Source organism: Plasmodium coatneyi, chromosome 11 (assembly GCF_001680005.1).
Source record: "Plasmodium coatneyi strain Hackeri chromosome 11, complete sequence".
Lineage (NCBI taxonomy): Eukaryota > Apicomplexa > Aconoidasida > Haemosporida > Plasmodiidae > Plasmodium > Plasmodium coatneyi.
Genome location: NC_033566.1, coordinates 1,635,986 through 1,648,085, shown reverse-complemented (window position 1 = coordinate 1,648,085; position 12,100 = coordinate 1,635,986). Strand labels below are relative to the sequence as shown.

Here is a 12,100-nt window from a genome sequence, read left to right as displayed (position 1 = left end):
AAAAAAAATGTGCAACATGTGTAGCTTTTTTTATGAACAGTCAGGTAAAAAGGAGATTGAAATAGCTATTTTGCTGCTAATTTGCCTGACCATAAAAAAAAAAAAAAAAAAAAAAAAATAGCTATCGAAAGGGAAAGACGTTCCATTTCCCCCTCCTTCAGACTGGCGTCTCGAACAGCACGATGTGGTACTTCTTCGTCTTATTCTTCGCCGTCATACGTATGTACCTATTCTTAACAATGTTGATAACCCCCGTGAAGGCACGCCTCTTCGACACGAAGACACACCAGGAACCCCGATTTTCGTAGTAAAAGTAGGTGGCCAAATTGAGCAAGCTGTTTCCCAACTCTTCCATGCTGATAGTGGGGTTGTTAATGAACTCATTAATTACGTGCTGCTTGAAATTGCGCTTCATCTTATCATCCATGTAGGAGAAGTCTGTGTGCACATGAGTTATGTTTTTCGTCTTGACCTTCTTATATTCTATGGATGTATAAAACGCCTTGGCATTCATAAAGTCCAATTTAGAACCCTTCCTCGATCGGAAACAAAGAATCCTGTAATTATTTTTTATATACTTTTTATCTGCATTGTTGGAAAGACAAATTTCGTGGATGTCCTTCCCTGTGGGGAGAGTTAAATACTCCACGATGGTACTATATCTATGCTTATGCATTTTGTGCTTCTTATCCTTGTGGTAGTTGCACTCTTCGTTAAACATGACCTTTTCGTTTAAGTCGGCGGAGTCGTTTTGCAAGCACAAGTGATCTTCGTTAGAGACATAAGACTTAAAGTAATAATCGGACGATGTAAAAAAGATGTTCCACTTTCTGTTGTGCACATATTCCATGCTAGTGACCATATTTTTTAAAATGTTCATTAGATGTATCTTCTCATCCGAATGGGTGATATACTTCTCATTTAGGTGACTCAACAGTAAGTGCTTCTGCTTTGGGTTCCTTAATTCTGCCGTGTATTCTGTCAACCCGTTTTCCCCTACATCTAAGGGGTTCCAAAAATTGGGTTCTATAAAACAATGCTCATAATGATTCCCTTCTTCGGTACATAAGTAACAGTCCAACATGTTCTGCACCATATTTACTTCATCTCCAGCGCAACTCAATAACATCTTATTTAGATCTCCCATTTTTTTTGATGCCGTTGCTTTAAAGCAGTTCAGATTGTACTCAATATATTCCTCATCTACATCTTCCTCCCTCGGGTTCTTTGTTTCGTCCTTCGTTGAGTTTTCGTCCTCTTGCTGCGGAGGGTTCACATCATCGGCTGCGTCTACCTCGTCGAACGGGTTCATCTGGTTCGCTGCATCTACCTCGGTGAAGGGGTTCGTCTCGTCCAACGTTTCCACCATGTCTGATGGTTCTACCGCATCTGCCGCTTCCACCTCATCTACCACTTCCACATTGTCTACCTCTTCTTCATTTACCTCCACTTCCAGTGCCTGCACCTCGAGCTCCTCCCCTTGGGGCATCTCCTCTTCTATGTCGTCCCCCTCCATTGATTCCTCCTTCGCCATCTCTATCACCACCTCATTCGGCTCATCGTTCACCGCCTCTACATCTACCTCCCCTTCGTTCGGCTCATCATTCACCGCCTCCACATCTACCTCCCCTTCGTTCGGCTCATCATTCACCGCTTCTACATCTACCTCCCCCATAACAAGTTCCTCCTCTGCTTCTTCATCTTTCAAATTGACCACTTCCACCCCAAGCACCGCTTCCTCCGTGCCATCCTCACCAGCCTCACCGGTGTCTACTTCACCCGGTACAGAGCCACCCTCTTCCACATCTAACTCGTGTTCCTGTGGTTCCCCTACATCTGCCGTGTCATTGTTTGCGGTGCTTCCTTCCTTCTTTTCCTCTTCGTCACTGTTTGTAGCGTGTTCCTCCTCGGCCAGGTCATCCTCCGGGACTTCCCCATTTGATTCTTCCACATTGAGCTGCTCCCCATTTGATAACTCTTCCTCGACTGGTTCTCCGTTCGCTTCTCCTTCTTCAACAGGTTCCAGTTCTACTTCCTCAGGTTCGACTTCGTCCAGGTTCACTTCTCCCAGGTTCACTTCTCCCGGTTGGACGTCAACTGGTTTAGTTTCTCCCTGTTCGACCTCTCCTATTTCCTCCACTTCAGCCACTACGCTCTCATCCGGGCTGCCCTCCGACTTTATCTCCTCAGACGGAGAATGCCTGCTGCAGAAGTTAGGCATTCCCATGCCGCAGGTGCAGCTTCCGTTCAGGGGTATATCCGTAGGGCTGCATGTAGGCACGTTATTTAATATATTCATAATACCACACATTTCTACTGAGGTCTGATTGGGATTACCTTCTTGGTTCTGGTGAGAGTCTCCTCCTTTTTCCATGGACACATCACCCATGCCACACACATCGACTGTCCACGCCCGGTCGTCCTTTCCTTTATCCCCTCCGGAACTATACAACTCCTTTATCCTTTCTAGGTTTATAAGTTGCATGAGTTCCTTGGTCCAACTGTTCCCCTCTTTCGACTCGGAATCCATTCCTGGCTTCACCATCTGGTAGATCATATTAGCATCCTCTTTCTTGTACACTTGGCTTATTCTCACGCACTCTAGGTTCATCAACCCTGTTATTTTGCAGGCAGATTCATCCCCTTCAGGGTTCGCCTTTTCATCACCGTTCAGTGTTGCAACCCACTTAGGAAGCATCTTCTGTCTGTACTGTTCCCACTTCTTCTGCATGAGAATTCTTAAAGAGACGTCCGTGAGGAAGATTCGGTTTGATCCCATGGCCCACTCGCTCTTACTGATATTGTGCAATATCATCATATGTTCGATGCGCTTCTTGGCGTTTGCGTGGGGATAATCCTGGCCCTTCCCCTCAGCAACTTCCCCCTCCGCAACTTCTTCTTTTGCCGTTTCTTCATTTACCGCTTCTTCATTTGTCGCTTCTTCATTTGTCGCTTCTCCGTCTCCTTCATTTTCCTCATTTGTTGCTTCTCCGCTTCCTTCATTTTCCTCATTTGTTGCTTCTACCTCAGCGGTTTCCACGCTATTTTCCATCACTTCTCCCTCCGTAGCTTCTTCATTGTTTGTTTCTTCATTGGTTGCTTCTTCATTGGTTGCTTCTCCCTCTTCCGCTTCCGCGTTATTTTCCGCTGGGCCCTCCAACAGGTCCAGCAACTCCTCGAAGTAAAACGCGTGGGGAAAGAGCCCAGCGCCTTTGAGCTGTCTGAACTGAGAGAGGGACATCCTCTGCACCTGGTCGAAGACGACCCTCTCATCAAACAGGTTAATAACCTCCCCCCCTTTCTTCTCCCTATTATGGTTGGAATTCATGCAAAATATAAAGTGGCAAAAGGTACTCTCCTTCACCTTCATCAGTTCAACCAAGCTATTCCTCACCATAGTAACAGCCATTTGGTTTTTGGACTCATACTTCCTTCTGAATAATTTCAGAGCAGACTGAATGCTGTAGCGTCTCTTCTCCTCCACTATATTCCCAGAGGGGTCATAATTGTAACTGCAGCAGAGTTGTTCTAAGTAGGGGTTCCCCGACTTCTTCATCAAGTCAATAAAGTTATTCGTAAGTATATCAATATTCTGACTGATGAGATGCTCAGACGAGTAGCACACTTCACCATAAGAATGGACGATGACGAAGGAGGAAGAGGGGGGGGACTTCCTGCTCTCCTCCCCCGATATAGTGGAAAGGGCCCCCTTTATGTACCCTCCCTGCGTGGCAAACTTTTTCACTATTAAAGAGTGCAGGTTGCTCTTCTCAGTGACCTTCCTCATGGATAGAGATTCCAAGTAGGAAAAGAGAGACTCCTCCCCATTCTGAACCAACACATTGTATAACCCTTCGTTGTCTATCTGGTGGAAGTTACAGCCAGAGGATGCTTCTATTATACCTTCTTCCATACACAGCTCTATCCTCCTCTTGAATAAAGAATCTACCACCATCTTACGAATCGCTTCATTGCAAGTATTAACTAATAATTCACCGAGGGAATTCTTTTCCCCGTTCTCAAAGTAGGCCAAATCGAGAACGTTTATGTAATTCCCCTCGATATTTCCCCTCTGATGACCCCCCACCTCTTCACCAGTTAACGTCCCCAACTTGCAGTTCACCTTGTGCAAAATCCAATTAAATAACTCCTCGTAAGTGGTCCTAATGAAGGATTCTATTTTCCTATGGATCTTCATCTCGTTATGTACCTTCATAAGAAGAATATCATTGAACACGTAATTTGTGGTGAAGTATTTCACCAGTTCTTGTGGATTCATACCCAGCAGCTTACTAGCTAGGAGAAAGTTTTTCACGTTCTCATCGATTATTAAATCTTCATTTGAGTCTTCCAAAAAATTCTGTAACTCCTCATAGTTGAGTGAACTTTCACACAGGAAGCTCTTTCTTAGGAACGATTTCTGTCGAAGCATTTTCATCGTTTCTACATTCCCCAGAAGTAACAATGCCGAGAGGACGGAAAAGACAAAGTCGATTTCCTTGTCGTCATCAAAAAAGTAATTCATCGATTTTAGCAGTTCAAGAAATTTTGCCGACTCGTCTGTTGGGGATACTTTCTCATTCGTCGTTTCGTCATTCACCTGATCCTCGTTCATATCGTCATCCTGCATCGTGTTGTTGCCCACAGATGCAGTATTACCATTCCGCACTGAACCCCTCGAACACAACATCCTGTAATACTTCACATCCTTCAGGTAGTACATTTCCTTGAACTTCTCACTTGACCCGTTCAGGATGTAGTAAAAAATGTTGAAAGAATTTTCGCGTTCGCGTTCCTGTTCACTGCCCATTTCGTCGTCTCCCGTCCCGCTCCCCCCGATCAGCCTGTCCTTCTCGAAAAGGAACTTCTTCACGTGCATGGATTTTACACGCCCCTTCTCATCCATGTGTAAAGTGAAGAACTTGGACAACCTACTGGAGTTGTTGTTCTTCCCCGTTTTGGCACTCCCGAAGGCGTCCAAAAGGACGTTCATGTGGGCTATCATTTCGCCGAAGTTCACTTGGTTCGGTTGGTTAGACTCAACCGGTTCATTTGGTTCATTTGGTTCGTTTGGTTCGTTAGGTTGGTTCGCTTCGCTTTCATCACCCTGAATGCTGGCTGTACCCTCCACTTGGTACGCCAGAAAGTTTAAAATATTCTTCGTGATTTCGCTCTTCCCTGAGCCAGACTCACCAGTCACGATAATGGACTGATTCCTTTTTAATATGCTCAAATTTCGCAGCGCAGAAAGAGCAACGCTATACTCATTCAAGTTTCCTTCTCTAGGGGTGTTCGAAAACTTGTGCATGTGAATGGTTTCTTGATTGCTTAGGTTCAAGTTCATATTAGGGTTTACAAATAACAGTAACGGACCCATCTTTGTGTAATATTTTCTGTTCTTAAATCTTTCGTGCAGATGATGCAGCAGCGTGGGATCATTAATATGCTTCAGTTTTATCATGTCATTTTGGTCCAAGGTAAAGAGGTGGTTGGCCTTGTGTAGGCTGTTCACTTTGCTCATAAATAGGTTCCCATTGTAGTCACTGTGCCTGGATAGCATGACCTCATCGTCATCCTTCTTGTGGATTATGCGGCACAGAGTGAACAGAGTGTTGTTGTCTGCATTGTGCTCTGGGCTGGAGGGTTGGTTTTCATACCACACGATGTCTCCCTCCTTGAAATTTGTGTCTTCTGCGCTCCTCATTGTTGCCGTGTGTGCAGTACTACAGAATTAAGTTTTGAGTTTGTTTGTGCACACTGGGGTTATAGCACCAGCGTGGGGAAAATTTTTGGAAAAAAAAAAAAAAAACGCACACAAGGGACAACTACACCTGACGCAAGACGCGAAACAGTTGTGAAGCAATTTACGAAATTTTTACAATGTAGAAAAGGGGGAGAAAAAAATTCAACAAATCCACGATTGGTGGTGGAAGTCACGCTTCGTTTAGTTTTGCTTTATTTTGCTTTATTTTTTAATTTTTTTTATTTTTAATTTTTTAATTTTTTTATTTTTTTTATTTTTTTGTTCATTATTTTGTTTTTTCTCTTTTTCGCTTTTTTTGTTTTTTCTTTTTCATTTTTTTCATTTTTTGGTTAATCTATAGACTATAGAGTCGCGACATCAGGTTGTTTCATGTAAGGCGTAAGGAAATTTTTTCTGGAGAAAAAATCGTACGCACTGGTATGAATATGTGCGGAAATGCACGTAGCTGTATGTAGATATGTGTACACACTTGCGTGAACACTTGTGTAATCACTTGTGTACCCACTTATGGCAGATGTGCACGTGCACACTGCAGTGTAACACACGCGGCCGACCGCGCAGCAACTGGGTGTGTGTATGGGGGGGAGTAAACAGTTTAATGTGCTGATGCTGTTGTTTGCGAATGCGTAAACATACACACAGGTACAACAACGGTCATATATAGCAACTGCTTTGTAAATACTTTGGCAGGGCGTTTTTCTATATAACCGACGTTGAGCGTTTTCCCCTAATAACGAATTCTCCGGGGGAAGCGTTGTAGGTTAACAGGTTACCATGTTAATGTGTTGGTTGTTCTTCAGTTGTTATTCAATTGTTCTTTTTTTTTTTTTTTTTTTTTTTTTTTTTTTCCAGCTAGCTAAAACCGCAAAACGGCTAGTTGCACGAAAAAAAAAAAAAAAAAAAACATTGCTATAAAGAGGTGATAAAAAAAGGAACGGTTACTTTCTGAATAATTTTTTTTTCCCCGGGCGGAGAGCGTATAATGCGGTTTCCGATTTTTCGCAGAATAAATCTGACCCCACTGAGGAGGGAGAAGCACACAAATTATCCCTTCACGCCACGTCGCGGTTCACGGTGCATAGAACTGGAAGGGAAAATTACACACAAACGGACCGGCGGATGGTGCACAAAATAAACACCGCCAGGTAATTCCCACAACCCGAGGGAAGTTAAAAAAAAAAAAAAAATCCAAAACGCAGATCGCAAACAAGTACAAACACGTTAGAGCACACACGTAAAAAAGAAAAAAAAAAAATTCCCTACGTAGAGAAGGCCAACCCCGTGTGCTCATTTGAAAGCACCTCGAACGACATGTTCACTGCAGCGGCTAATTTGAGAAGCTTTCTTTCTTCCCCTGCGTCAGCCTTTGCTTCTCCCCCCCCCACAATTTGGGTTAAAAACTGGGACCGCCATACCTCTTTCATCTTCTCCTGTACCATTAAAAAATATGCAAACAAAATGGCAAAGCGGTCAACTGCTTCACTGTCCACGTGGATATCCTTCAACGCGACATTCATTAAATTGTTACTGAACTGTATGGAAGCGTTGCGCACTTCACACCGCAGCGTCTCCCAGCCGCTTTGTTCCCTCTTCGTGATAACAACAAAATTGTTCCTGTGGAAAAATTCAGGCGGCAAAAATTTTTGGAACAGGGTTAAGAATTCCTCGCCTATAAGAATGAAGACCCCGTTTGTAATTTTTTTATTTTGATGAATCCACTTGCTTACACATGGGTCGTGCGGAATGGGCATTCCTTCGCCTTCACCGTGGAGGTAACAACCCTCCCCCGCTGGTGGCGCTACACCCGTGCGCCTCGAACAAAACAGGAAAAAATTAACCCCCCCAGCGGAACTGCACACAACGGGCTGATTTAATTGCACGATTTTCAAATTAAGATTATTTTCAAAAAAGTGGAGAACGTTTTTTTTGACGTCCATATTTGTAGCTAATTGAAAGTTGCTTCCTTTTGTCTCCCTCTGTGGTGTCTCCACGGGTGGTTCCCCCACCACCCAACTCGTGTGTACCCCCTTCATGTCCCCCTCTAAGTTGGTCCAAAAAAAATGGCGCAAACAGCTCACGCACAGATTCATATACGCGTCGCTGTAACCTTTTTTATGTTTGTCCATTACAAACCTTAACCTTAGTGAGTTGAAAAAGGAGTTGCACTTCTCACCAATCAGATTCGACACAACTGCAACCCCTTCACAGGAGTCACAAAAGTGGGTCATAGTTTCCTCAATGTTGTTCGTGTTAATGCCTCCAATGAGTATAATAGGTGGAACATCCGAGTCTACAGTTGGCTTTTGAATTTTCCCCCTCTCTTGTAGATGCTTTATCCTACACAGTAGCATGCGTATTTGTTGCTTTATCCCCTCGTGGTGCGAAGCTGCAATTTGTTTCGTCGTGGATTCATATAATGTGTGTTCATGCGCTATGTAATCCACATGGCTGTTCAGGGCCATCTGAATATCCTCGTCATTGCTAAAATTTATGGTTGCCCCGATGATTTTTTCTTCTCCTAGGATGTCCCTGGCGACCTTAATAGGGAGATCTGTTCTGCCCACATGCACTCCATCAGCGTCTACACTTAAGCAGATATCTACTCTGTTGTTTATTACTAGTGGGACTTTGTATCTACCTAGCAGGTGCTTCATCCTTACGGCTGCGTTGTAAAAATATCTGTCATCTGCCTTCTTCAGCCGCAGCTGCACTAAGCCCACTCCGCCAAGAACGCCTTCCCTCACTTTTCCAATCAGCGTGCTGCACACATTCTCCTTATCGGTGAAAAATTTGTCATCCGTTACTAGGTACAGGGAGTAGTCCACAGGTCTCCCCGTGGAAAAGCAGCGAATTGGGAGGCGGCTCAGGCTGGGCCAATCGGGCAAGCCCAGCAACCCAGGCAAACTAAATTTCCTCTTCATCTTTTGCATCCCTTTGTGTAGTCCCTCCTTCGGTTGCTCGCTCAAGGAGGGGCGTGCACATGTCCGTCACTTCAAGAAGGGAGTATCCCCTCCGCTGCACCAACTCAAACAAGCGGGGCTGTTGTGGTGACTGCCTCGCGGTTAAGTTGCATCGATTGTTGCTTATTACCCCCGCGTGGAAGCCTGATCAGCCAGTTTAGCCTTACCTTTATTTATTTTTTGGGGGAACCCTCATTAAAACGTCCCCCTGGTAGAGGAATATTGCGAACTCCTTCACTATAGTAGCCGCTTCAACCCTGCCGTGGCCGCATCAGGGCCCACCTTGCCGCCAAGCATACGGCGCTCCGCGGAGCAGTTCCGCTTTATATTGCTGATTGTGATTTTCTTCAAGGCGCTATTTGTGTGAATAAGAGCCTTATTCGAATGCTCATATATGGCCTGATGCAGTTCATACTTCTGGGTCAGTTGGTTTGTGATTTCTTGCCTGTCCTCGTAAAATTTCTTCTCCTTGGATTTTATAGTGTTGTATCTGCTTATCAGCTTAGTCTGTTTTTCCAACAGCTCCTTCTTCTTAAGAACCAACTTCCCCTCATACTCTTTCATATCCTTAATGGAAAAATCGAAAGGCAACGAGTGGATTTTCTTCTCCTTCAGAGATTCATACATGGCATTAGCTTCTCGGATGCTCACATCTTGTATGCGTCTGTCGTGTAGAAGGCTGACCTTGTCCCTTTCCATGTCATCAAAGTAGCTATTTGCGCAGTTCACCATACTACCCAGGGTTATGAAAAGTTCTTTAAAGAGGACCTGTTTCAACTTTACCATTTTGCTGTCGTTATTCATATGCATCACATGGTTAAGTAGTTGCTGTCGTAACGGTATCGACATGAGGGACACGAGATTGGGGTCCACTTTGCGAAGCAATCTGTTCAATTCTTCCTGCTTGTAGTACGGACTCAATTGTATGAAATGCCTTTTTTCCTTCTCATCCAGGTAGTTCTCCTTCACGTATCGGTAAGATTGCATTATTCTGTTCAGACTGCTCAGAGGGTCCACCGGGTTGATTTCCTCTATGGGTAGTAAATTTTTTATTCTTTGTAAGTAGCCCATTTGCTTGTCCTTCTTGTGGACAATTCTGAAGGGAGAGCCTTTCACGTGACATCCGTTTAGCGTTACGTTTATTTGTCTGTATGGGATGGGACCTTCCTCTTCCTCTGCCGCATTTGTTGACCTTACGTAGGAGTATATAACTTCGTATGAGCCATTCTGCAGATCGTTCACCCTAACAATTTTAACCCCTCCAAGCGCGTGCGCCTCAAACGAGTCCCCTCCTTCGCAGATGGCGTTCCTGTAAGCGTCGTAACTCTGGATGAAGAAATTACCAAACTGCTTCTGCGTCTCATCGTCCAGGCCAGGGTGGGCAACGTCGTATTTCAGAATGTGCATAGGGGGGTCGTCATCATCATCACCATAGTCATCATCGTTCTCATCGTCTTGCACATGGCCCTGCCCCTCGCTGTCACTACTGCTACCAGCGTCCGATTCGCTAATATTGGAGTGGGCTAATTCGAACGAGTTTGCACACAGCGAATCGTTATAGATTCGGTTGAACCGTTCGCGTGTGCGTAATTTCCGCTCTTTTCTTCTTGCCCCTGTGTTCACCGTCGGGAAGACCATCTCCCCGTTCACCCTCTTGTACACCACACAATTGGGGGCATACGCCACGTTCGGCTTTATGCAAATGAGGTAGGGGGAATTCCCAACAATTTTTTTTTTGCAAAAAATAGACAAGTAATAGTAGCCACACCTTCCCAAGTTATATGTCACCACGTAGGTCCCATTTTTCAAATCCCTAATGTTGCACTTTAGACTATTTTCTACCAGTTTAATGTTTTCCCTATCGTACATCTCCGACTCGAACATGTATCCTTCTCTCATTGTTTCATTCTCAGTGTTGTTGTTTGCATGGGGGGATGATCCTTCTATGAAAGTGTTTGCCCCCCGTTGATTTCTACCGCTATGCCTATTAGGGGAACGACAGGGAAAGCCACGTTGCACCATCCCTTGACTAACACCAACGATAAGGGGTCCTCCATCTCTTTTAGTTATTCCCCAATGACACGCCTCCCCCTCTTCACAACCCACATGTTTGTAATTTGCAAAGTTAGCATTAATATTATACCTATTATGATCCGACTTGATTAGCGTCTGATGTTTTTCTCTGTGGAATTGGTTGTATAAACTGCTTCGTATGTACAAGTCGTATCGGCTATCCTCTTGTTTGTACTCCCTCTGATAATTCAGTTGGTCCACCTTTTCCCTTTCCTTCACATACGCTTCAAATGTGTAGTTTTCCACGTAAATGCATTCCCCTGTTTTGCTAACCGTCTCGATTACCACTTCGTTCAGTACGCCCGCTGTGCCTTCATACAAATTTTTTCCCTTCACCTTGCACTCCACAGGGTCTATTTCTACGTTACACACAGGGGTGAATTCGATATCTTTTTTTTCCTTCCGCATAATGGGGGAAGATTTCATTCCATTTGACATTCCTCCTTTGGGGTAGTTTTCCCATTCATTTGTAATGTCGTCTGTGACACACTCGCTCATCACCTGCTCGATGTACTTCCGGCCAATCTGCTTTGTTCTGTTCAGGTACTTCTTGTTCACTTCCCTCTCTCCGTGCCGCTCGCGTGATTTCTTTTTGTTCCTGTGTTTCTTCGCAGGGTCGCACTTGAGCATGTCGTTCAGCATACCCAGGGGGGTAGCAACCTTCACCCGGTTAGCAGCCTTCATCAGTGTGGTGACAATCTCCTGTTGCCCACCTGGACAAACCGCTTCAGAACAACTCGAGTAAGACAAAAAAAAAGCGACACCTTTTAAAGCGTCGTAGAGAGGGCTAAAATGGGGCTTGTCACACAAAGGAGCACTCCTTCAAAACGAAGTCGCTATCATTGCGTTTGCTATTTTCGTGTGCACAGCGAACCCGGCCCCTTCCGCGCTAGGCCTTGCTTCAACGTGGGGAAAACTTGCACACAGGCGGGACAGATCACCCAGGGAAGAATACACTTAACGGGCGCACACTTTGCCGCAGTTTTTAAACCTCATTCGAGGGCTACGTTAACAACATGATTGTCACATTAGTTTTAAAAAATTGCAAAGTTGTAACGGCTAAAAGGCGAAACAGAACTGGACGCATGCACAAAAAAAAAAAAAAAAAAAGAAAAAAAAAAATTGCGCCATTTCTGCGCCTATTTGAACAAATCCGTATGAACGGGTCAGGCAAAATGTTACAAAAAAAAAAAAAAAATATACTGCAAAAAAAAAGGAAAAAAATATATTGCAAAAAAAAAAGGAAAAAAAAAAGGAAAAAAAAAAAAAAAAGAAATATCCCTATAAAGACGCCCCCCTTTAA

The 12,100-nt window shown here is 44.3% G+C and overlaps 2 protein-coding genes across 2 annotated transcripts; both read right to left on the bottom strand.

The window, feature by feature from the left end:
• Nucleotides 1-157: 157 nt before the first annotated feature.
• On the bottom strand, nucleotides 158-5,704 carry PCOAH_00035390 (Myosin-like protein; the record flags this gene model as incomplete). The annotated part of the gene is made up of 1 exon (XM_020060330.1): nucleotides 158-5,704. One exon carries the CDS (start codon nucleotides 5,702-5,704, stop codon nucleotides 158-160), a length of 5,547 nt encoding a protein of 1,848 aa, XP_019915581.1.
• Nucleotides 5,705-7,023: 1,319 nt separating this feature from the next.
• PCOAH_00035380 (Uncharacterized protein) lies at nucleotides 7,024-11,481 on the bottom strand (the record flags this gene model as incomplete). The annotated part of the gene is made up of 2 exons (XM_020060329.1): nucleotides 7,024-8,725; nucleotides 8,963-11,481. 2 exons carry the CDS (start codon nucleotides 11,479-11,481, stop codon nucleotides 7,024-7,026), a joined length of 4,221 nt encoding a protein of 1,406 aa, XP_019915947.1.
• Between the last annotated feature and the right edge of the window lie 619 nt (nucleotides 11,482-12,100).